This window comes from Drosophila busckii, chromosome 3R (assembly GCF_011750605.1).
Source record: "Drosophila busckii strain San Diego stock center, stock number 13000-0081.31 chromosome 3R, ASM1175060v1, whole genome shotgun sequence".
Lineage (NCBI taxonomy): Eukaryota > Metazoa > Arthropoda > Insecta > Diptera > Drosophilidae > Drosophila > Drosophila busckii.
In genome coordinates, this window is record NC_046607.1 from 6,023,360 (window position 1) to 6,050,048 (window position 26,689).

General features: G+C 40.6%; 1 protein-coding gene across 1 annotated transcript; it reads left to right on the forward strand.

The window, feature by feature from the left end:
• On the forward strand, nt 1–7,957 carry LOC108603788 (interaptin). The gene is given in 13 exon segments (XM_017992884.2): nt 1–1,331; nt 1,334–1,385; nt 1,387–2,523; nt 4,566–4,717; nt 4,776–4,910; nt 4,972–5,229; nt 5,291–5,630; nt 5,688–5,774; nt 5,830–5,980; nt 6,033–6,342; nt 6,393–6,492; nt 7,074–7,217; nt 7,332–7,957. Coding segments are annotated over 13 exon segments (4,536 nt in total). The 5' UTR covers nt 1–91; the 3' UTR covers nt 7,762–7,957.
• The last annotated feature ends 18,732 nt before the right edge of the window (nt 7,958–26,689 follow it).

Genomic DNA, 26,689 nt, shown 5'->3' on the forward strand with positions numbered 1-26,689 from the left:
GCATATATTATATTTAAAATAGACATGCAACTAGACAAGCATTGATATAAATTACACTAGTTTGTGTGTATTTTCAAATTGAGTAGGCAAAATGTTTAATTTGCTGCGACGCACGCGTTCGAGAAAAGCGCATAAAAACAAAGGCTACGATGCAAGTGACGATGAGGAGCCGCCGCCGCCGCCACCAGCGCCAAGTGCGAGAGCAACAGAGAGCAAGATCAGTGAGCAGCAGCAGCGTTTGCTATTCAGCAGACCTGCTGAGCAAGAGACGTTCATAAAGAGCGCTGACGAGAGCGAGAGCCGTGGACCGCGTCGGGCTGTGATCGAAGAGTTGGAGGACTTTGGCAGCGACGAGAACGACGAAGAGTTGGCAAGTGTAAAATTAGCAGAAACAGCTGCTCCTAATGGCCATTCAGCGGTCTCTTGGCGCTCCAACTACGCGTATATAAATAACATGGGCCAGAGCAAGGCAACGGCAGCGACGAAGGCAGCGGCGACAACGTTTGTTGATGAACATCAAGATCGAAACGCTGACACTCTTGGGCATGTTACGGGCAGTCAAAACGAGGCAGCCAGCGCGATCGCTAAACCAAACAACAGTGTCGGCGATCAGCTAATTGGCAGCTATAGCTATAGCCACAATATCGAGCCAATTACCACCAATGCTGACACGGTAATTGTTGCTGCCCAGGCAGTGCCAACGGTCAACTATCGTCAACAGCAAAACCACCACCAACAACAACAACAACAACAGAACGAACACAAACGACAGTCGCGACTCTCACTCGATTTGGAGCAGCAGCAAACTGCAACTGAGGCGGTGCAAAAGAAACGCAAAGCGCTGCAAAGAAGTCGCGATTTTCTTAGTGAAATTTTCATGGCGCGTGGACGTAATCATCAACGGCAGCAGCGTAATCAACAGCAACAGCAACAACAGCAACAGCAGCAGCAGCAATCTTTGCTGGTCAAGAGCAAAAACACCAACGCAGACGGCAGCACAGCAACATTGGCACACCTTGAAACGAACTCCGACCCCGCGACCGCGTCCACAAATAGTTATCAAATGACTATGTCTAATAATAGCCAGCTACAAAAAAAGCAACAGCAACAAAGTGCTGCTGCTGCTGGCAGCGAAGATGCCAGAGAGCGGCAGCGAGAGCGCAGTAATTCAGCTGGAGCATACGCTGCCAAGGAGCAGCGGCGCACGCTGTCGAGAGAGCGCTCGCCCGCTGAGCATAGAGCGGCAAAAAATGATTTCATTCAAGCGGCAAACGTCGAGCTGTTCACTGTCGCGCAAGATCAACGGCAACGGCAACAAACTGTAGCAGCTGCTGCAGGCAACAACAACAGCAGCAGCAGCAACAACAACAGCAACAGCAACAGCAACATGGGCCAAACAAATGGCAAACCCAATGATAGTCAATCCACAAGCAGTCGAGCTAGCACGCCGCTTGAATTTCGTGAATCCCAAACGGGCGATGAGCTGCCTTTGCCTGTGGCGCCACCGCGGCAACAGCGGCAACAGCCACACGCAGCATCAGTGCCCAAGATTACAGTGGAAGACTGCAGCAGCAGCAGCAGCAGCAGCAGCAGCGAGGATGATGAAGCGGAAATATTTCATGAGCTGCCACGCGTCAACATTGAAGAGCTGCATGAGGCGCAGCTGGAAACGCTGGAGGATGAGGTCTTTGCCACAGATATACCTACAACAGTTTATGGACAGGCCAATGGCATGGGCCGACCTTGGACACGCTTGACCAACGTTAAGCTGGAGAATGTGCAAGAGGAGGCCGATGAGGATGAGCTGGATGAAGCGCTGGGCCTGGATGAGGATCATGAGCATGGCACCGCCAGCTGCTCGCGTCAATCGGCAAGCAGCGAGCGCAGCGCACTCAAAAGCGATTCCAATTTAAGCAGCAGCTATGCGGACTCCGGCATTGGCAGCGATACGCAGCAGCACTCGCCTGGCCGGGAATGCAACAGCAGCAGCCAGCAGCAGTCAGTGCCGCTGCCAACGCCCCAGCCGGCGCCCTTATCGCGCAGCGCCGCTTTGCGTACGCCATTTGTGCGCGATGGCAACTCAACGTCCACGGACTTTGACTGCGAGGAGCTGTTGCTGCAGTGCGACGAACTCGATGATGAGCAGCAATTCAATGAGCGGCTGGTGTGCATCGAGAGCATTAGCCTGCCCGACGTTGTAGTCGAGTCAACGACCGCATCCACAACAGCCTCGTCCACAACAACAACAAGCACAAATGGCAGCTGCAGCAACAACAGCAACAGCAGCAGCAGTAATTGCGATGGCCAGCTTAATATCAATATAACCAATGGTGCCGGTGGCAATAGCCTAGGCAATGTGCATTTTATACCCATACATATCGAGGGCGCGTCCTCCAATCGCAGTCGCAGTAGCAGTCCCAAGCAGCGCAGTGTGGACGACAGTTGCTTGGGACGCACCGTCGAGATCGTTGAAGATGGCAGCGTGCTTAATACCAGCGCCACACAGGAGCTCCACGAACTCAAGTAACGTATATGCCAAACTACTGTTATCGTTTAACTTTTAAAGCTTGCGGTGCAATGCGTCGTATGCGTAATAATTAATTTACATGCAAGTGTAGAACTAGCAATGCTGCCTTTGTGGCACCAACATGTGACATGTTAATTAATCGCTTTACAGCAATTTTCCATTTTCTTGTTTTCTGTTCTCTGTTCTCTGTGCTGCTTGCGCAGTTGCTGCTTGTAGCTATTTATCTTGCGCTTTGAACTGCGTGTTGACGTCGTCGTCGCTGAGATTTTCCAGTCAAAGCAACTTTTTACTGTCGCTATTTGTTTATAATTGATGCGTATAATGCGCGCTATTTACTTTGACGTTTGCCAATCAAATTCAAAATATACATGCGCGCTATAAAAAATTATGATTGATACTTTGGTGGTGGCTTAAATTACGCATACGCCATGTGTCCCCCCTCAATTGTTTGGCCTTCAAAAACGATGACGGATTGTGACAGCCGTGCGACATATTTTTGGGCACAGCCCAACAAATTATTCATTTACCTACATATTTATTTGAATTAGTTTGAACATTTCAAACAAATAGTTGCAATTGTATAGCATTTAATAACTTTTGAGTTAAATATTTGGTGGTGGGGTCTAAATCAGTTTTGAAAATAAATTCACTTCGTCATTTCTTGGCAACATGTTTGCAATTCCCACGCCACACATTTTCCTTAGCCAAAAAGCCAAAATTTGTTTTCATATTTACAGGCGGTGTACGTCAAATGTGCATGCGAGCTGTGCTGCCTGCTCTAGTTTTCCGGCAAAAAAATTCTATTTGCTTAGTTTACTTTTATAAAATTATCACCGGACGTGGTGTGCAAAATTTTTTTGTTTTCGTTTCGAATAATTAGCACAAAATTTAGGGAAACTGCACTTGATTTAGTTGTTGGGGCTGGAGTAAACATTTAAGTAGTATTGTTGTTGCCTATCAATTAGTTTAGCATTGAAAGAGTGTTTACAGCACTGGGGCGTATGCGTAATTTCTTTAATATGTAGTTTAACTTACGAGCTGCGGCAACTGTGCTCAGCGTGTTTAGTTAAGTAATTTCACGAGCAACTTGAAGAACTTTGAGCATAAACAAAGCAATAACGAAATTCTTTAACAAAGTTCAACACGTAGAGCGCAATAGAACGAAAGACAGAGAGAGAAAGAGAGAGAGCGAGTGCTGGTAAAATAATTGAAATAACTTTGCGAATATTTTGTGTTTGATATTTAACATGTTGTACTATAGAGCGACGTTCTGCTTAACGCGTGTCACACAATTTTGATAAATTTGCCGCTCATTGTCTCTATATATGCGAGACAAGTATCCGTATTTTACTAAAACACACACACACACACACATTTGGCAGATTGTACAGCGAATCTTTAAAAATAGCTAGGCGCATTTTCGTAGCGCAACAAAATGCTAGAATATATATAGTATAGACGTCTATATGCACATATGTGTAAATTCAATTAAAACGTATTTTATAGAAGACAATTCAAAACAAAACAAAACAAATATTATATAAATGCGCCATGTCGAACGCATCGGAAGACATTCTGCAGCGCATTTTCTTAGCTGGCAGCTCATTTAGTTTTAACACCTCTTTTTGTCATCAGGTGTAGTTGTCATAAGAATGTGTGCATGTCTGTCTACAAGTGCGTATTATTATTATAATAACTATACGTATATGGTTTATTTACTTAGTGCGTGTGCTGCTCACGTTTGTGACTCATTTTTGTTTTCTAGCGAATATGCTCAAGATTTGTTGACTAATTTCCTATTGTTTATATGATATTTTTGTCTGAGCCTTAAGCTGCTAAGAATTATTTTTTGGCACAATAAATTTGAATTGCAGACAGTTTGAGAATTTAAAATGAGCAGACTGTGCATTTCGATAGCGATAGCTGCCTATCGAGTAAGCTAGACTTAGGTAGCAGTTTTGTTAGCACGGTCACACTGAAAACTGCTCGAGTGTAAATAGCGCCAATAACATGTCTTTTTGTTTGAATTGTATTATAGAAAAGACTTTAAGCTGCAGAAGGCACGCTTGCATACACAGCTTGAGGATGCGCATAGGAATGTACAAAATTTGGAGAGCAAAGTGAGTGACATGCAAATGAAAATAGATAAATTGGAGCAGGAATTGGCACAAAAGCAATGGAATGTGGAACGTAAGTTAAACGAAAACATAAATATGCATAAATATATGTATTTGTATACGTTTTTTAGGACTGCAAGGCGAGCTGATTGCTGCACAAAAGGACGATGAGTTTGTGCGCAAAAAGCTTAAGCTGCTTGAGGATGAAAAAGTGCATCTGCGCCACAAGTACAGCGATGATGGCGAGGAATTTCGACGCAAATATGGTAAGCAGCAAACAAGACTTGAGCCTAGTTATTAAATATTAAAAAATTGCTGCAATTGCAGACTCTTTGGAGGCGCAGTACAACGAGCTTAACGAAAAGTACAAACAGACGCACAGTCTGGCGAGTGGATTGCAAACACAGCTGTCCACGGCCAAGCAGGAGGTGGAGCAGTGGCGCAACGAGGTTACAAAAATACGCGTAGAGCTGGAAGATCAAATACGCATACTCAAGAATGCTTTGGATAATTCCGAGGCCGAACGCAAAATCTGCGAGGATAGATGGCAAAAGGAATTCGAAATGCTGAGAACACATAATAGAGGTAGGTTAGTTCACTTCTTATAGAGACGCTGCATATTTATGTTTTGAAATTTAATTGGCAGAACGCGAGGAAACTTTGATGACCGACTGTGAGTGGCAGCTGCGTCAGATGCAGCGTCAGTGCAAAGATAAAGTTGATAAAAGCAGCTATGAACGCAAACAGGCTGCGGCCAAGGCCGAGGAGCTTGAACTGGAGCTGCAGTCGCGGCACAAAGAAGCGGAGCACTTGCGCATTTGCCAAGCGCAAGTTAAGTCACTGAGTGGCGTCGTCGGTGAGCAGGAGCGTTCCATACAAACGCTCATGGAGCGCATTGAGAATCTCAAGTCCGAGCTGGAGACCGCCAATGAGAGTCTGGAAGCACAGATCGAAGCAGTGCACAAAATTAAATATCAGTGTGATAAGTAAGACTTGAATTGCAGTCAGAGATTGAAAAGCTTATAAACCTTTGTGCATTGCAGTGCCATTTATGATAAGGAGCGCCAAATGATCTATCGCATCGATGAGGTGCGCAATGAAGCTGCCGCCTTTTGGGAAAATAAACTTTAGTAAGCTAAACTAAACTAGCTAAAGCATTATTAAATGCTTACAATATTATTACAGCACAGAGATGACAAGACTGACAAATGAACTGGAATCTGTTTATGTGGATGAGCGTCGGGAGGCCTTGGATAAGCTGCAAGCCGAGCACATTGAAGAGCTGCGTGTGCTTACGAATCGCTACACATCGAATGAGGAAGAGCTGCGCGCAGAGGTAGAATCTATTAAATGTGATAAAACAAACTGCTTAACAAATTAAATTGCAGATCGATGAGCTACATACAAATCTGGAGCTGAAGAAGCAAGATTTTCTAACGCTTAGGGAGCGTTCAGACAACGCCTTGCTGCAGACACGCATGCATTTAGATCGGGCAGATCGTGAGTATCAGAATGCCATGTGTCGCGAGGAGGATCGGCGCGTTGAGCTGGAGGAGAAGCTGAACAAGGAGTTTGACATTGAGAAGCAAGAAATGGAGGATAAGTTCTGTGAGCGCTTGAGTCAAGTTAAAGATGAGTTTGCCAAAGAGCTGCAGCTGTCCACACAGGAAATGATCGATACTCATCGCAAGGAGCTAGGTAAGCAGTCAGGCTCAAACTTAAAATCACACTCATCCTTTTTTTAATAGAAACGCAGAAATCCAAGCTGCTGGCTGAGAAGGATGAAGCCTTGCAAGAACTTGTGGAGCGACATCGTGCCAAAATGGCTGCTGCCGACGAACGAATCAAGTGAGCAATTAGCAGTTTATGCAATCGTTAGTTAAACCTAGAAAGTGATTAAGTACTGTGCCTGTTGTGTAGATCTTTTGTATCATTTGCTTGCCTTGCACTCATTTCATCATCTACTTGTCTTTTGTTTTCTCTTACGATCAGCTGCATTAAAACAGATTCAGATTGTTCAACATCAACGCATCTAGTTACGAGCGCCTTCTGTGTGCTTGCGAAGGGGGCGTGGCCGTATATGCCAACACTCTATGTGCTCTATCTGACCCTATCGCCATTGATTGCCCTAGCATGCTTAGTGTTTAATATTATCGCTGTGCTCTATATCAAGTATCGTCATCTGCTGCGCAGCTCACTAAACTAATTTCAAAGCGTAGTCATTTAATTTTAAAGCTAACTGTTTAATCCACCTGCGTTTGTGCCTGCTTTGCTTAAGTGAATCTAGTATACGAATATATATCTTTTACTTTCTCTTTTTCGCTATATACCCACCACTACCACTACCAACGCTCTCACTCTGCTTGTGTGTGTGTGTGTGTCTGTATCCTGTATCCCAAAAACCTAACAAACAATTCAACGATAAACAGCGAAGTCGAGCTACGGCACCAGCGTAATCTGAAGGACTTGAAGGCGGCCTACGATGCCGAGAAAGCGGCGCTGGACAAACGCGATATTAGCAACGCCAACGAAATTGAGCAGCTGCATCGCAAATGTCGCTGCCTGACAAATCTGTAAGTCAAACTTAACCCAAATTCGTTGTCTGGCCATGTTGTGCTCGTCTGTCTGCCAAATTTGCTTGCTCTTGCTTATATGTGCCTTTGATTCGAATGCTTTGTCCTTTGCAGTTTCGAGGAGATGCGTATGCGTTATGAGCGTCGTGATCCGCGCGCCGAGGATCTGCGTGAAATCACTGAGCTACGCACGCGCTGCGACAGTCAGGAGCGTGATCTGTTTGTGCTCACCGATCGCCTGCGAGAAATGCAAATACAAATGTCCCAGCTACAACAGAATGGTGACAGCTCAACGCGTAATAGCGCGCTGAAGAAGCCTCCACCCAAAACCATTGCCACCAGCTGTGATGTCATCTACGAGGAGAACGAGGAGCGTGAGTCGCCTGAGCGCAAACAAGATGCTGGAGAACAGAACGAGGAGGGAGACGGAAGCCAGGGCGAACAGGAGCCCAGTGACACCGAGTCCAATCACACCATCGAAGTGAATGGCAAGTGCAACGATCGCATTAACGAGGACGATGCTCAGATGATTTCCGCTGTCTGATTAATTCGATCGATTCGATTCGAACTTTGGCTGTTTATATTTTCAAAAACGATACAAAATACTCGCAAACGGCAGCAGTCCTGCAAAAAATCGTTAAATGCCGCATACACTAAATTATTTCAGCACTGGCATTGAAATTGTTTTCGCACAAAATATTTAAAAATTTGTATAAATTACTCTTACACTCTTACATTTTATAATTGGTTTATGAAACCACACAAAAAAAATCGAAATATATGTACATATTTTTACCCAGCTGCCAATTTTGTAAATTTTTATTAAACAAATAACATATTTTGCAATATTTATTTATTTTAATTCAAATCCAACGTCTTACAGTTTGTGAGTAACTGCTCTCATGTTGCAACAGCGCTCATGTGCTGCAGCAACATGTTGCAAACGCGCTGAAACATTTTTGGATGTATCTGCAACATGTGTTTGTGAGTCCCAGTCACACGCTTGAACGTTCTTTCCTTATGCGTCAGCAACATGTTGCGTTAGAGCTCACGATAACGATGGCGATTGCAACAACGAAGCGATTATCAATACCTATCGTCAGGCGGTTGAGTCGAACATCGGATCTCTCGCTTGTACGTATGTTGGCGCATTGCTCGCACAATTCTCGAACTTCTTTTGATAACCGTTTACAACGTTCCTTTTGAAAAATTAAAAAAATGCTAACGGTGAAAGCGAGCGGACGTGTTTTCTCGCGCAGCGGCAAAAATAAAACTCGAGTTTGAAACGCGCTGCAAGAACGTAAGGTGCCAATGCTTGAAAACGAATTGATGAAAATACGCGTGTAAATTTTTGTAAAATCGTGAATTATGTGTTTTGTTTAAATGAACAATGTGCGTGTGTAAAGAGAAATAAAATCAAAAGAAAGGACCCATTAGAGAATTATAAAACGCGTATGACAACAAGAGCCTGAAGAGCTTCACGTGCTGCATAAGAAATCGTGATAACAAACAAGCGCACACACACACACACACATAAGATATAGTAAGGCAGCATCGTCATCAGCGGCAGCATCAGCAGCAGCATTTTGTTATTATTGTTGAGTTTTTTTTCTGCTGCTCTTGTGTCGTGTGCAAGGTAACAACAACGTGTGTGTTCCCAGCAGCCGTGGCAGCAACAAAACGAGCAATTTACTTACGTCGACATCGCTGCTGCCGGCTGCTGCAATTATGTAGCATCAGCAGCAGCAGCAGCAACAACAGCAAAAGCAACAACTGCAACAAGAGTGGAAGCTGCCTGCAATTAATGTACACAACACATGCATAAATTTTTTGCATACATAAATAACAACAACGACAACGACAAGAACACATTTGCAATTTGCAAGCGTATGTCTGTGTGTGTGTGTGTTTGCGTTTGCCGGTAGACAGAAGGCGTTTACCACGCCCCAAAGGTCGTTGCTGCTAAGGTCAAAGCGTAAATTTAATAAAAACAGAGCAACGAATTGAAAGTGTAACGAAATAAAATAAAGCAATAGAAACAATAATAACAAGAGCAATAGCAACAGCTTTAAAATCCAATGGTAAGTGCCGTTACTTTTACTTGCATTACATATTTATTTTCATTTCAAGAACCCAAGTCCAACTTACTCACTCTTTCTCTTTCGGCTTTTTCTCGTAAGTCTCTTGCGCGTGTGTGTGTGTGTGTTTTTGTGTGTTGTTCACAGCCTCCAGGCGCATTTAGGTATATTCCTAATCCGTTTTATTGATTGCACACAGCACAGCTGGAGAGAGAGCGAGAGAGAGAGAATGAGAAAGGGCAAAGCAAAGCGAGCTGAGCTCAGCGGCGACGCTCTGCCGCCACTACACACACACACACACAAATATAAATCTAATGTTTGCGTGTATGTGTGTGTGGGCAATCTGTGTTTCTTTTTTCTGTTTTCACCTTTGGTTTTTGGGGTTGTTGCTGTTTTTTTTTTTTTTTTTGCTGTTCATGCATGTTTTTGCATCAGCTGTGTTTTTGCTGATAAGCCTGCGAATCAAAAAAATTAAACGAAATATGCCAAGCAGCTGCCACCGTTGTCGCATAACTCAATAATCACATCAAATGTCTTACTAACAACAGCAACAGCAGCTAAAGCAACAGCAGCAACACCTTGCCATGAGGTGTGTCCGCCTTGGACTTGGCCGACTACTCCTCCTTGTGCCCCAACACACAGCTGCGCGCCATTTAAGTCGCTGACAAGTGTTTTGCCGGCATTCGCGGAATGCGTTGCGTTGCGCAAAAAAGTGGCAGCCAACATTGCTACCAATTATGCGATAAGCATTGCTGGAGCGCACTTTAAACTTAAAGCCACAGCCCCCAGCTACCAAATGCAACAACAATAAGTTGTAAATAAGCCAGGCATACAACAATAATACAAAAAAAAAAATAAAAAATATATATGCAAGTGCAATGCTTGCTCTGGAGTAGTCAGCAAATAGTCAGTGCTCAACATATTTATTGCATATATAACTAACAAATACTCTTACGTAAATTGAGCTGCTCAAGTTTGCATGGAAATTGCAGAAAATTTTACTTTAAATTGAGCAATTTCTTATAAAGAGCAAGTAAAGCCAAAAATAAATGCATTGAAATAAATATTGCAATCAACAAAATTACATTAATATATGTATAATAAAAGCTTTAATTGCATTCAAAAAATTATTGTACCAAAAATTACATAAATATTTATTAACATACTATTAACATATTAAGCATGCATAAATTTAAAAAGGGCGACTGCATTTAGCTTGAAATTGAGTTTAAATGTATTTTTTATGTTTGTTTTTTATTAAAGCTAAAGTACCCCGCTAACTATGGTTAGTGCATTAAAAGCAATAATAATGAAAATGTGCCTGGAAAAACTAACAAAAGGCCGCGTGCGCGCGACCATCAAACGAAACGAAAAGCGTGCAACAGCAACAACAACAACAACAACAGCAACAGCAACAAGAGCAAAGGGAATGACCTTATATATTGCAGAGAGAAACTGCAAGGCAAACAAAGGGCCGCTAATAGGATAGGCTGGAGTAGTAGGGAGGTAGGTAGGGCTGGCTGGCTGGCAGATCAGCGCCGGCAAACCGGTCGCGTTGACTTGGTCCAGGAGGAGTCTGTGCGCTGGCTGAATGCTTCGGCGGCTACTGCGCTGGGCAATTTGGGGCAAAAGCATAAAAATCAGTCAAGAGTCGCCCAGTCGCCCAGTCGCAGTAACGTTGCGAACATTAAAAGCGACAAACAAACAAACAAACCAACGAAGAGGACCAACTGCAACTGCAACAGCAACAGCAACACATACAAAACTGGGTGGGGCACGAATGGGGAGCGCTGCTGCAAGCGTGGCAAGAGCAGAAATCGATTTTCTTGCAAAACTTGGCCAGTTCCAGACCGACCGCCGCAGGGCTTTGGGAACGCGCGATCTGTAATGTATATGCAACGTCCAGAGCAGCGAGCTTGAGAGCAGCGCTCGCGGTTTTGGTTGATGATGATGATGCTGCTGCTGCTGCATCGCTCGTTGTGGATGCTGCGGCAACAAAAATTGCAAAGTCAAACTGTCGTCGCTTTGCTTTTTTTTTTTTGCTTGAACATCTCTGCAGGCTCTGGTGCTGCCATTGGTAATTGCAATTGCAATTTGGTCTAAGCCTTGGCAAAGTGCAGCGCATGAAATTTTGCGCTGTGGCTGGGGCTTTGTATTTAATTTGTGTTATAAATAAATTTGTTAATGCAATAATTGCATATGCAGTTGATTTATCGTTAATTGTAAATGTCTTGGCTAAAAGCCAATTCACAAGAAGAACAACATTATTTTCCAGGCAACGTGCAGCAACAATAACAACAACAGCAGCAACAACAACAACAGCAGCAGACTGTGGCAACATGCAAATGTTAAAATTTGCATGGCCAGCAATTACGGCTGCGACTACTGCCAAGGCATATTGATAGTTGTTGTTGTTGCTGTTGTTGCTGCTGTTATTGTTGAAGTTGCAGTTTGCAATTGCTTGCAGCCTTTGCCACCTGCTTGTCTGGGAAATCTGTCTCTCGTCGCTTGCTGTCTCTGTCTTTTGCTTGTGGCAGCAGCGTGTGTGTTCCGCTTATGCTAAAATGACGTGACTGTCAATTCCAAGTGGCGGCTTGGGTGCCTGGCTGGGTGTGTGTTGCATGCAACAGCAGCAGCAGCCCCCATTGCTTTGTCAAGTAGTCTGCTTGCTACGACACCCAAATTGAAGTTGAGTTGAACGTTGACTCCACGCCTTGTGCCTTGCACTTGCCTTTGCCTCATCAGCAGCAGCAGCAACAGCAGCAACAAAAAATCAATGACAACAACATAAGCATAGCAAGTTGCAACATCCTTTTAATATTGCAATGCGCTATGATGTTGCTGCAGCTTTTTAAATACTTAATATAATAGCATTAAAATTATGAAATAATAATTAAATTATTTAAGCATGTAATTGAAGATTTAATGCAAATTATTATTAATTAATAATTATTCTTAGCTGCTTAAGCTCTACTAACTTACTATTATTATTTTTATTTCTTATTTTTTATTGCTGCTTGGCATTTTTATATTTGGTATTGATTTTTTCACTACGTTGCAACATTTGTGGCAAGCGCATCCTTTTGCGAGAATGCTCTCCGCATTTCACTTTCCTTTGTGTGGCGTATGCAACATGCAACACAAAAAGTTCGTAGGCCCCAAAAACACGCCGCCAGTTACTTTAACTGCTAACGACGGGGGTAAAACGCAAATAAATAAAAACGCTGGGGCATAGACAGAGGCATGCTGCTGGGGCTGGAGCTGGGGCATGCTGCAATTTAGCAGAATATACGTACTAGAATTTTATTTTATTTTTTTTGTCCGTTGCTGCTGTTGTTGTTGTACAATTTTTGTGGTTGTGTTTGCCATTTTTGTGTGTGACTTAAATTGCATTTTATTTTTATGCAACGTTTGCAAAAACATTTATTTACTTTCATGGTTTGTTGAGTATTTGCCAAGCCACAAGGAAAAGGAGCAGGGCAAAGCGAAAATCGCTGAGAGTGGATGACGCTGCAAGGATGTTGTTAGTAGGTAGACGAAACTGTTGCTGCTGTTGTTGTTGTTGTGCATTGCATTCTTAGACAGCAACACACTGCGCCAAAAGCAACAGCAGCAACATTTATTTGCAGCAACATGCAAGCGACAACTTTTCGCTCAGTGCATGTTGCATAGAGAGCGACGAACTGCAGACATTTTGTAAGTGCGCGCTGTGGATTAAGCGAGCGAGAGAGCTTTGCTTCAGTTCACAGCGACTAACAAGCGACAAGACTCGGGCTCTGGTTGGTGGCTGTGGCTGCTGCAATTATGCGCTAATTAAATGCAACATAATTTTTCGAATACCGAAGACAGCTAAAAAATGCATAACATATGTTGCACAGCCACAAAAATCGCTTGAATCAAGAATGAATAACAGAGCAGAGCAGAGCCGAACGATCTCAGAGAGAAATGCCGCAGGCGTGGGGCATAAGAAACAATTTTCAGTGAGACGGCAGCGCATAACCATAACATGTTTTGTTATTAATTATAGTTTACGCAATGGCAAGGGGACAGGCCGAAGACAACAGCAACAGCAACAACAACAACAGTCACTCAGACTGTCAGTCAGTCAGGCAGGCAGGCAGGAAGAGTCGAGCCGATCTGGCTCTTGACCATGTGCAGAGGCAGATAAAAAAGAGTTCACTTAATTTGACGCACAAATGTCAGTCACAAGTTGCTGCTGTTGTTGTTGTTCTTGTTGTATTGGCGTCAGTTGCGTTTGCTTTTGGGTTTTAAAATAACTCAATAACTAATCCAAGCTGATGTTAAAGAAGGATGCGCAAAAGGGTTGTTTGCCAAAGGGCTAACAACAACATGTGGCAACGTCTCCGACTCCGACTCCGTCTCCGTCTCGTTTCGCTGCCTTGACAATAAAAATTATCATAATTATATTTAAATTAATATGCATGCCAGCCAGCCAGGCCAAAGATAGAGCCTTGGCAACTACCAATTTCCGCGCTCGACAAATTACAGGAAATGCCAAAGTCATAACAACAACCACAACAACAACAACTCGAGCTGTGAAAAACCCTTTAACACAAGCTGCAAGCAAAAGAAAACTAATGCGCGCTCTAACACTTTTTAATTAGTAAAATGAATAGAATTTTCACACATTGCCACACACACACACACACCTAAATTATATTGAAGCCTTTGCTAAGTGTGTGTGTGTGTATACTACAAATATATTTCTCAATTTTATGCTGGCCATATCGAATAGCCTAGCTATAAATATTAATAAATATATCACAATAAATTAATGTGCCCCTTTTATTTTCTTAAAATATTTATGTGGCAAAACTTTGTGCTTTATGTTGCTGCTGCGAAACATAAATTTAAATAACTTTTTAAGTTAAAAATAGCTTAATAAATTTGTCAAGCTAAAATTTAGTTTTGAGTTAAAATAAAAATTTAACCATATAATCCAAGCTTAAGTAAAATAGTAAGCGCTAATTAAATTTATTTTGTTTTAAAGCTGAAATAATGCTTAAATTACAATTAATTGTTATTCGAAATTATAAAACAAAATTTAAAATGCTTGCAAATATAAAAAAAATTGCTTAGAGTATTTTAAATTTATTTTCACTACCAAAAATAATGCAAATGCTTAGTAATTCTAACTCTAACTCTTAACTGGAATAGAGTATTAGCTGTTTCAACTATTCATAGATAAATTGCTATAGCGGATTACACATTACACGACAGCAATTGACAATTGTAATGTCAGTTTGGTTTGACGCCCGCGCCATATGCCTTATGAATATTTTAATTAATTTTTCGTTGTTCGTGCTCTCGCTCTCGCTCTCTATTGTTGTTGTTGCTTTCAATAAAACAATAATTTATGCAAAATATTTGCATTGTTTGCATGTGTGTGTGCGTGTGTGTGCGCATGCATTTAGTTATATATTATTTATATTGCAATTAAAAACTAATATTGTTGTCGTTAGGCGGGCTTGTTATTTAAAAATAATTTATGCGCATTTTCTAGTTGCGTATTTTTGGGGCAGAAAACTGCACTTGGCTTTTCGTAGTCGCGGGCACATAAATTAAATAATTAAGTTTATATGTTCAATGCGAGCACGCACTTTATTTAATTTAACGCTTTGCATAATTTATGCTAAATTGTTTGTAATTTTACTTGCGTCGTATGGTCAGCGGCTTTGATTAATGTTCTTTAAAATGCTTGCAGCACAACAAAAGAGACACAAAACTTTGAATGATTCAGTTCGCTGGTATTGTTATTGTTATTGTTATTATTGTTGCTATACTCAACGGCATAATTAATGCCAAGCACATTTATTATGTTGTAGTCTGTTTTTTATTTTGGGGCTATATTTAAAGCGGCTTTAAACTCTTTCATTGTTGTCAGACAAATTAATTTCAACTGAAGCTGTAGCTTGAACTTTACATGGGAATAACTGCATACTTGACAAGGTTAACAAAAGTAAAAAAAACTATAACAAATTAATGACAATTAATGAAACGACTGTCAGCTGGATTTAAATTTATAAACCATTAAATATAAAGCACAAAAACGTTGTTAAAAACGATTTATTGCGCAGCTAGCTTTTGTTTTTATGTAGTACTGTACTTTTGTTAATTAATTATGCGGCAATTTATGGGTCAAGTTATTGTGTAGCATTGTAAATAATTTAACAAAATAATGTGCATTGATTAGCTTAATTTGCTTTTTGTGTTGAGCGCTTAAATTGTTGTGCTTAGTTAATTAATAATGCAACAACTGCAACAGCAACAGCAACTGTTAACTGTTATGCAGATTGGCTGACATTTTGGTGCACAGTCAAATTAAAAGCAAATAAAAATCCTAGACAAGCTAAACCAAGCGACATGCATGGACTTGTACATAAATGGCTGGCACAGCGATTTAGATAGCAATAAAATGCAGCTCACCTCGACTCACCTCGCTGAACTGCACATGTCTACATTAACAATTCAGAAATCTGCTGCTGCCGCTGCAACAGGGAAACATGCACGTCGACAACATTAGAGCAGTCACGAACTTGCAACAGCAACAGCAACAGCAACAGAGCAAGCGCAAGAGCAACTACAACAGCAGCTAAATTGTAAACATAAACAAAACATTTATGACTATTTACAGTTGAGCTACAGACATACTCACTCGCACACACACACACACACACACTTAGCTGTCATGTACGTGAACTGCTGCTGCCGAAGTTCAATTCATTTTTGGTGTGAAAGGGTCAATTGTGTAAATAATAACACAAAACTGTGAACAGCAAACAATAATAACAACAACGAGAACCCGAAAAAAACTCAAACTTGTCTATCAGTTCGCTCTTGGCTCAGTGTACAAACAAAATAAACCCTCCATAAAAATATCACACGCATCAGCATTTCGAGTATCGAGCAAAGCAGCATTTGCGATAAGCGTTGCAACTAAATAAATAAAATAAAAACAGTTGCACTCGCAATCGCCAACGGATCGTCTGTCTCACTCTCTCACTTTTTATGCTGCAATTAAATATGGTGTTTAATGCATAATAATAAATAAAATGCATTTAACGGCAGCGCACAGCCATCATGATAATGAAGCGAGTCTACATATATTTGCCTACAGGAAATAAAAGTGTCATAAAAACTGTCATGGCTGCCCCTCATAAACTGCATATGAATTATGTTGCAAGTGGCCAGGGAGGGGGGGGGAGCACATTGTCGCTTTAAGCAGCTGCTTAACTTTTGGGCAATTTCACTTTATGGGGCTCCCGCTTGCTGCCCCCATTAGAGAGCGACGACGACGACGACCAGCGCAATTTTTTATGAACGCTTTTAGTTGAGAGCGCCGCATTAAGCTATTTGTGGGGGTCGTCGGCTAATTGCTAATTGATTTGAGCAAAGGCTTAGCCCCAATGACGAGTTGTAAACTTAACAAGTCTATTAAAATTTGTGCTTCTCAACTTTTAGTGCTGTAGATCTAATTTAATTAGACTTAATGTTTGTTTTTATAGATTTAATGTGCAGTTTGGGGTACAATTCAAAAGTGATGAATAAATAAAAGATTGCTGGAAATTACTTTAGCAAAACATAAATTAAAAATATAAAAGTATTGCAGCTTATTGAAAATATACTAATAATTGAGATTATTTATAACTTTTTTTCAATAATTTCGAAACATGCTGCATTCTTTAGTTTATAGAAGGCACAAAAATACAAAATATATCTTATGAACTTTTTGTGCTTGAAACTTAATATGTCAATCATTAAAATCTGTCTAAGTGCTCTCTAGAGATTTCTGTGGCACGAATTCTTAACATAAATAATTTGAGTGCTGCAAAATAAATAAATAAAATACAAAAATTGCTAACAATATAGTCAAGCTGCCTATTTGGATGTCAATTTATCAATTGATTGCTATCAATTCAATTTCAAATTGTATTTTGTATAAATAAGTTTTTTAAGCTTGAGCTGTTGATTGAATTGAATTTCAATTTGCTTTGTTTTTTTTACATTTTATTACAATTTTTAATAGTAGTTTTAGTTGCTGTTGAATAATTTTAAACGTTTTGTGCAGCTCTAAATTGAACTTGCAGCCCTTTTGGCTGCTTTGCATGCCTTTCAGCCTTTCAGCCTCAACTCGTGCATAATGCGGCACAACAACAAAAGCAAAAGTCACCGCCAACTGAGCGAGTGAGAGCGAGAGAGCGATGCAAATGTCAACATGCGTGTCAAGCAGCTTGATTGGCTTCTGTGTGTGGCAGCCACACGGTGCAGCGCGTTGCATTCATTTTTATTATTTCCCGAACTTGAGTTAGGTACGCAGCATGCAGCCCAAAGAAAAGAAAAGAGAGAAGGGGGGCACACATCAAATGTCACACAATAGCCAATCAAATTAACGTTCAAGTTGACGCAAGTAATTAAATCTTAAACTAACAATTGGCTAAACAAGCACGCACACGCACTCGCCGTTGAGTTGAGTGGCCATAAATAGCAGCAATTTTCATATTAATTTTCATAAATTTCCCTTATGTTGACAACAAAGCAAATATGCATACACGTAAGCAAACAAGCCAAGAGGGCAACCAAAGCCAAGTTGACAATGTCGCAGAAAAAAAAACTGAAACAAAATAGAAAAAAAGGCAAGAGTGTAAAGGATACTTAATGTGCCAGGACAATGGGTAGGCGGCGGCTCGCTGGACGAACAGACGAACAGAGGCCAACTAGCCACTGGTCACTTGTTGTTGTTGTTGCTGTTGCTTGGCCGACAACCTGCGGAGTGTCTATGTGCCGGCAATTTGCCTAATAACTCAGCTCGGTCCTTAGGAGGGAGTTGGGGGTGGGGTTGGGGTTGCGTTGGGTTGGCTGTGTTTACGTTGTTGCGGTTAGTTTTGAACTGTTGACTTTGCGGTAAGCACTTTAAATTGATTAAGTTGAACTTGTCTAGCTTTGACGTGGGCTGCGGTTTAGGCCGCCCCGCCCCCGCACTCTGAAATTAACGCTAACTACTTAATGCCAAAAGCGCAGACAGCAGCGACTGCAGCTGATTAATAAATCTTTGAAGTATTAAGCACAATAGTTTGAAATTGAAATTCAGTCTTAGATTAGCTGAATTTCAATTTAAAATATGCTGGCGTTCAAGGGTTAAGCTTGTCATTTTAAGCGCTGCACAAAAGGCAAATTTAATAAGACACAAACTTGTAACAATTTGCAACATTTAAAAAGGCTTTGCAACAAAGAGAGCGAGAGGGAGAGAGAGAGAGCGCGCGCAACTGCCTCAAGTGTCGTCATTTTGGCAAACAAACTTTTCGCAAGTCAAGCGATGAAATTAAACTTGAGCGCTATACAAAAGTTACAAGTCATGCAATTGCTCAGCTAGTAGCATTGTATATATGTATGTGTGTGTGTGCTATAGCTGTGTCTATGTGTGTGTGAACTTGTCGCGCAAGCAGCTTAAAATTAATTTTTGAACAATTGCAACATGAGCGCAAAAATTGCTGTAAGCGCTAAAAGTTTAGCTCACATATATATATTATATATATATGTAAATATGCTTGATAATAAACATAACTTTATTAAGTAGTTGCAACAAGTTTATGCGCTGCAGCAATTTAAGTTGCTGCGCCTGTGGCGGCTTCAACAAAAATTTTATTTATTTTCGACATAAGTTTCTGCTGCTGAAGAAGAAGAACAAAAGGCGCTGCTGCTGCTGCTGCTTTCAAAATTGATGTCCGGTCTTTGGGGTGTAAATTTAGTGCAGAGTCATTGCATGTCTGCCACAACAAACCGCAGCACACACACACACAAAGTTGCAAGCTGCTGTAGAGCCTGCAATCATGCCCCAGCTTAAATGAAAGTTTGTCAGTGGCATCCAGAGAGACCTCAGATCAGACAGTCTGTGGCATGTGGCCCCAAAATCATATCAAAATGTCAATGTGTGTGCAGCCAGCAGCTTCGTGTGGCAACTACGCTGGCATTCTAGTTGCTGCAGTTGTGGTCATTGCCTCTTTAGCAGCCAATGGGGGCAGCAGCAGCGTTGCACTTTGTGTTTAAGCAGGACAAAAGGACTCTGTGCACTGCATTAAAACGACAGCTGGCAGGAGCAGCAGCAGCAAAGAGAACAGTTAGCTTGCAACGCTTTGGTGGCAATAACTGCTGGGCAATCATTTTTAGCTGCAGCTGCTTGAGTTGCAAATTAAAACTAAAGTTTAAAAATTGTTGACAAACTTTAACTTTACTTGAAAAATTGCAAGCAGGCAATAATTATTTTAAATTTATTAAAAAGTGTATTTTAAATATTTAGACACAACTTTTTAACATTATATAATTTTTTAAAATTTATTGTTACTTCAACTACTGTAAACAAATTAAAAGAATTCAAAAATTCATGAAAAACTTCAACTTAACTTGAAGAATTGCAAGCAAGGCAGCAAAAAATAATATTTTAAATTTATAGCCGCATGTTTTTATAGCTTTTCAATATTTAAAACATTAATTATTGCAAGCTTACATTAAAAAATTTATTTTAAATATTTAGACACAACTTTTTTGCAATATACATTTTATTAAATTTATTGTTATTTCAAGAACTGCAAGCAGGCAATGCAGTAATTATTTTAAATCTATTTAAAAGTGTATATTGAATATTTAAAAGTTTTTAAAATTTATTGTTACTTTAAAAAATGGCAGACAAGCACTAAAATAAATTTTTTTGAATTTATTGCTGTGCTGAAGATTTCAATGTGATGCAATGCCCACTGCTTTTTGTAGCTGCCACAAATAGTTGCCACACAATGTGCGGCAGAGAGAGCCCACATAAGACGCCTGCGTTCACCTCTAAGCCTCAAGGATCGCAACACTCTCGCCCGCTCTCTCTCTCTTTCTATCTCTTGCGCTCACTTGCGCTTGTCTCTTGCATTTGCTGTGGGTGTGTGCGCTTGTCCTGGTTCCCGCGCCCAGCTGCAATTGCAATTTGTGCACTTTACGCTGCTCTAGTCGAAGCGCACACACACACACACATGTGTGGCACACACACGTTGCTGCATTGTTGCTTTGGCGAAATTGTATCTTTTGGCAGCAGCCGGAGCAGCGTGTGTTTGGTTGCAAGTATCTCGAGACGAGGCTTAGGTTGTCGCTTGATGTTGTCGTAGTCTCGTCGTCGTCGCCTGTTGTATGCACTTCATACATGTTCAGCTTGGCTGTAGCTGTGTGTGTGTGTGTGTGTTTACTGTGGCACATAGTTGCTTCTCACTTGAAAAGTTGCTCATTTTTACACACTTTATTTTTGGTACAACGTCGACGACGACGACGACGGCGACTATGTTGCTGTTGCTGTTGTCGTTGCTCTTACAACTTGGAACATTGTTTCAGCACTTAAGCGACATCAGGCGAACGTTGCATAGACAAAGTCGAAGGCAGCAGCAGCAGCAGCCAGCAACATTCACTTGCCATTGCCCCCCCACAGCGTGAATGTTTAAACATTGTGAACTGCACAACACACCACACTCACTAGCTATATATATATATATATATGTGTGTGTGTGTGTGTGTGTGTGTGTAAACCAAAACTGTAGTGCAGCTCAGGCTTTTGTTTGAAGTTTGTCTTCGAATGGAAAACTTTTTTCTTTTTTTTTGTGAAAATTAATTACGAATTCGTGAGGTCAATCGTTTTTCGGTGATAATCGAGTGGGTGCCGAGAGCAGCAGCAGCAGCAGCGTAGGTTATGCTTGAGTTGGGCTAAGCAATCAGGCGAGCAGCCCAGTCAGGTTGTTTAAATGCGCTTGCAGCAAAGCGTCGAAGAAGCAGCAGCAGCAGCAGTTGAAGTTGAAGTTGCAAGGGAGTCGTCTCTGCGTTTTGTGTCTGCTGCATGCTGTGTGCGGTCTTCGTGCTTTGCTATTTGCTTTAGCTGCCTGTGCTGCTGGCTCCTCGGGGTTTTATGGTTTACAACCACAGCAGCAACAACAACAACAACAGCAACAGCAACGAATATCCATGGCTTGCTTTTTGTTTATAATTTGGTAATTTGCAGTTTTGTCGTTGACTGTCGTGCGGCAAAGATTTTATAATTTTTACTTACATTTGCGGTAGCTGCTGCTGCTGCTGCTGGTGCCTGCATTTTTGCATAATTTTCCATTTAGCAGCAGTCGTGAGGCGTAATTAAAGAGTTTATTTTATGATTTGCTGCTGTGGCTTTGGAATTCGATTATAACGCTGCTGCTGCTGCTGCTGCTTGGTTTGTTATCCTTTTGCCTTTGCTCACTAATTTTAACTAAACAACTTTGATGACTAGCTTAAGCCCAAGCGCTTTGACTTGGAAACCCTTTCCGTTTGGCTTAACCTTTGTTTAACCCTTTTTTGCATGTCAAGAGCAAAGGGCCAGCTAATCACACATAAGCTCAAACCAAACTACCGCACACGCATATTTGTTTAGGTCGAGAAAAAAGCTCCTAGCAATATCCTCGATGCTTTAAAGGCTTCGGCTACGGCTTTGGCTTTGGCTTGTTTGTAAATTTAATATATTCCACGCACATATGGCGTCAAAAATTCAACATGCATGCGAGCATTTCATTTGCTGTTGCTGTTGCTGCTGCTGCCCCTTGAAAAATGCTTTAATTAAATGAAATCTCATGGTGCTGCCACTCGCTCGTCCTTTTTGTGGACATTGCGTTTTGTGCGTTGAACACGTTTTACAGTTACACACGCTACAGTTGTGTGCGTGCGTATGTGTGTGTGTGGGTCTAACATTCAAAAATTGAAAAACCAAAATGTAAGCTGTACAGCTTTTTGAATTTATGACCAAATGGCACACACATACACAGACTATTACGCATGGGAATTGATGGCGCCCAAGTGGGCGGGCGGGGGGCGTGGCAGTCTAGGCTGTAGTTTTGGCAAACTATATGGGGAATTATGTGGGCAACTTAATGGGCTTGCGAACAAAGCCGTTTACATTATAAAGCGGCATGCAGAGTTATGTTTGATAAATTGCGCAATTTCAACAGCCAAATGACAAGCTAAGCCTAAATTTAAATAAAATAAATATAACTAATAGCATTAATGTATTGTCTGAATGCATAGAAATAGTTTCAACTTAATTTGTGGAACAGAATGATTTGAGTTTGAGATTTGAGCAGCTGCCTGAGCAGGCAGGACATAGCAGCTATATATAGAGCACTCGCTCTCACTCTAACGCTCTCGCTCACTCTTTCTCTAGCCATAAGCACGCATAATTCGACACGTTTCAGGGTTGTTTTCTAATCCCAGCAGCGCTAGAGACAAAAGCTGCCCGAAACTGTCCTTTCTATGAAGCTGTGTCCATGTCGCTGTCTGTCTGTGTGTGTGTGTGTGTGTGAAATGAGGCAGCAAAAATTGTTTGTGCTACCTGTGTGTGCCACCAGCTGTGGATAGGTGAGAGACTCTAACAATTATTCATGTATGCAGTGAGCTGTGTCCACTGACTGGACTCTGAAGTGAACGCGAGACGCTGATTTGGAAGATTGGCTGGGCAACATTTCACTTTGCATTATGCAAAGCATTTTCACAGGCGACAAACATTTGCATGATTAACCATAATTGAAAATGTGAAAGCGACTTGAGTTGCATTTGACAGCTAAAAGCAAAAACTGTCCAATCAATTCAATTTGACTACGCAGCTTTTGTTGCTGCCCACACGTTTGGAATTGAATTTGTTGCCAGCGACGTTTGTGGTGACTCAAACATAATTGAAAGTGGCAAGTGGCAGGAAGCGGCTGTCTCATTAATGTTGTAGCCCAAAAAAAGAAAAGAAGTTTAGCTGCTGTGGCTGCCTGCATTTTGTTTTGGCCTGTTGCAGCTTTAATTAGTAGATCGCACGTGATAGAGCCGACAGTTCAAGCTGCTGGGCTTACAGCATTCAGGTCTTTGTCTATTGTTAAGAGATTTTACCTGCTGCTGCTCGTCGTGGCTGCTGCTGCTGTTGTTGCAACTCGCCGTTGGCCTGTTATATTAGCACTTGTCTAGCTTTAAATTGCTTGTAAAGATTATCTATGGCAAACTCACACTCAATTTGCGCGTCTATTTTAGCATACATAATATAATCTGTGCAAAATCTTAAGTAGCCAGCAACGGCAACAGCAACAATGTGAGAGGCCAACAAGGCGCAATGACCATCAATCCTTGTAAGCCATAATACACATGCATAAACTGCAGCCTGTGCCACAAACACACACACACACACACATACATACACTCTACATATCGATACAGCTGACAAAATGGCCGACAAGTTGAAGTTTGCCACAAAAGCTGCAGCACACAGCTGTTGGCAACAAATCCACAAGCACAAGCATTCGAGTGAAATAACAATAATACAACATACAATGAACAGTTGTTACTTCCGCTGCATAACAAATATACAGGGTGCGCCATAATCGAATACACAAGTAGCAACTATAATGTGTGCTCTAAAAAAAAGAAAATAGTTAAATTTGAACCTACGTTTTATAACCATTAAATTGGTTGCTTAACATATATATTAAATCAAAGATATGTTTGGATTTAAATGCAATACAAATTAAAACAATTAATGAATTTCTTGAAAGTTATTCTTATAAATTAATTCAAATATTTCGCAGATATATTTGAATTTAAATGCAATACAAATTAAAACAATTTCGCTGCAAATTGCGTCAAATTTGTATTGAATTTAATGAATTTCTTGAACATTGCTTGCATTATGCTTAAATTCAAATATTTCGCAAGTGCTACCAGCTACACAGCAAAAATAAATAGCATAAATTCAATTCGAAACGTTGTCAGCATATGGATAGTCTTTAATTTAAAATATAATTTGATGCATATATATCTTTAATGTAATATTTAATTTAATTAATTAATAATATGGAAAGTCTTTTATTTTGGATCTAATATTTAATTTGAAATTAAAGACTATCTATATGCTGATATTGTTTTAGCTAATAATTTCCTTAAACCAAGTATGAAATATTATTCTATATAAAAGTGTATTCTAAAATTTAAACTCAAGAAAAAATAAATAGCCCCAGAATATGGATAGTCATTAATTTGAAATATTATTAATTATGAAATACTCATGAAACTCAAGTGCACTTTTGAAATTTTAGCTAAGCGCACTGACTTTCTTATGCTACTATATAGAATATACGCTTATGAACACACATTATAGTCTATCATATCAGCTATGTTGTGTATGTGTTTTAATAAAAGACACCCTGTATTTATTGTATTGTGGGTGTTGCTGTTTGTTTGTAATTTGATGCGCGCTCTTAGTTAATTGTGGCAGCCAGGACTTGAACATGGCCTATGCCATAACTAAACACACACACACGCACACACACATGTTGTGCTCACACACACACAGTTACAGCTAGTGGCCTTATGTCCGCTTTAGTGACATTTGACGCAGTTGTTGTTGTTCTCCATCTAATTCAAGTCTCATATTTCTTGCTGCTGCTGCTTAAATATATGTATTAGTTAATTAATTTTATGCACAAGTGCTTGGCAAATTGTTTGCTCATCAATCGTATTATATTTATCGTATCGGCTTTGATTGGTCTTTTCAATTGCCAATTTACTTGGAATTTGCGTCCAAGCAGCAATTAAATGCAAATATATATAGAAATTTAAATTTTAAGAGCTCTACTTCAAAATGTTGCTCAAATAAATAATTCGTTGAAATTAGAGCAACCTGTTAAGCCTACACTTGAAGTTTTCAGCTTCCACATTATTTATTTATGCACTACAAAAAAGTTACTCAGAATTATACATTCCACATTGATTGTTGCTGTTGTTGTTGTTGTTGTTACTCTTGTTGCATATGCGCGCATTTTAATATGAAAATATAAAAGTTTTTGGCTTAAAGCGTTGCAGGCATTAAAAATTCAATAGAGGGTTAAAAGTTATTGAAGCGCAAACTACTTAAACAAGCTAAAAATTGAAAAAAGGGAAAATTAATTGAAGAGCATACAATGCGTGCACTATGGGTGATAACACTAAAATTTTGGCTAGAAATTGAACATATAAGCTAATAAGTTAAATATTTAATTTTTATAATTTATATTTTGGCTTTTTGAATAGCTAGCAACTTAATAAAATTATATTTATGATTCCATATTGCAGTGTTGCTTTTTATAAATGAAAATGTTTGCATTTTGTTTTGTAGTTTGCTTAAAGAAATTCTTGTTTGTCGCATTACTTTTACCGCCTACTGTCTGTCGCTGCTGTCAAACTGCAAGGCCAGCTAAAAATGCGTTGTAAATTTATAAATTTTACAACTTTTTATTGGCAAAAAACTTCATACACAGCAAGATGTGCAGCCAAAGTTATTGTTGCTGCTGTCGTTGTTGTTGTTGTTGTTAACATTTATTTAACTGCCTCCGCATGCAGTCCGAGACTCACAGTCGAGAGTCGGAACGTCAACCCACTTGACCACTTGGCACATGGTCTAGCGCGCCATTAGTCATCTTTGGCTAAACGCTGTTTGAGTTTTGTATTACTTTCGTTGTTGTTGTTGTTGTTGCAGCTTGTGGCATGTGGAGGGGTCTCCACACTGATTAGAGTTTTGCATGCGAAATGCATAAATCAAGCGAGAGAGCGACCCACAGCTTCAGCTTCAGCTCCAGCTCCAGTTGCAATTGGCTGTGTCCGTTGTGGCGACGCTGTTGACATTTTTATTGCCCCGAGAAAATAGAATTTTTTATATATATACTATATATATTGCGTTGCTTCTCTGCGCTTGTTGTGCTAAAAGATTTAGCTGCATAAATTTTGAATTTTTATCGCAACTAAATGGCCGCGCTGCGGTTGATTTTGCTACATTTGACATAAAATAAATAAGCTGCAGCTTAAAGCTTTAATAACTTGCAACAAGCGGCAGCAGCAGCACCGTTAAGCTAAATCAATTAAAGTTGCGAAAAGCGCCAAGTCAGCGCCAAGCGCTCAAAATGTAATGAGGAAAAGACTTTTACTAATTGAGGGCAAAAATGCAGTAAAGAAAGCAAAAAAAAAAAAAAGCGCAAACAACAACAGCAGCTAACAGTAAAGAAAAACTGAATTTATGAGCACGAAGCGAAAATAATAATTTTATTTTACAGCAGCAGCAGCCCAAGCCCAAGCCCAAGCCAGGCTCGCTTGCTTGGCCTGCAGCTTTCTTAATAGCCGTCAAGATTCTTGGAAATATACTATATATATATATAGTTGTATATAAAGCGCGCGCGCGAAGCACAAAACCCTTTTGGGGCAGGCTCTATGGCTTGGGCTGCTGCTGGCTGCTGCTGTTGCAAGCGTTGAGCTGTGAAAAAGGCACAACAACAACAGCAACGAGTAAAGAAAAGTCAAGTGAAGTGGCGTGTGGCGTTGGCGTTGGCG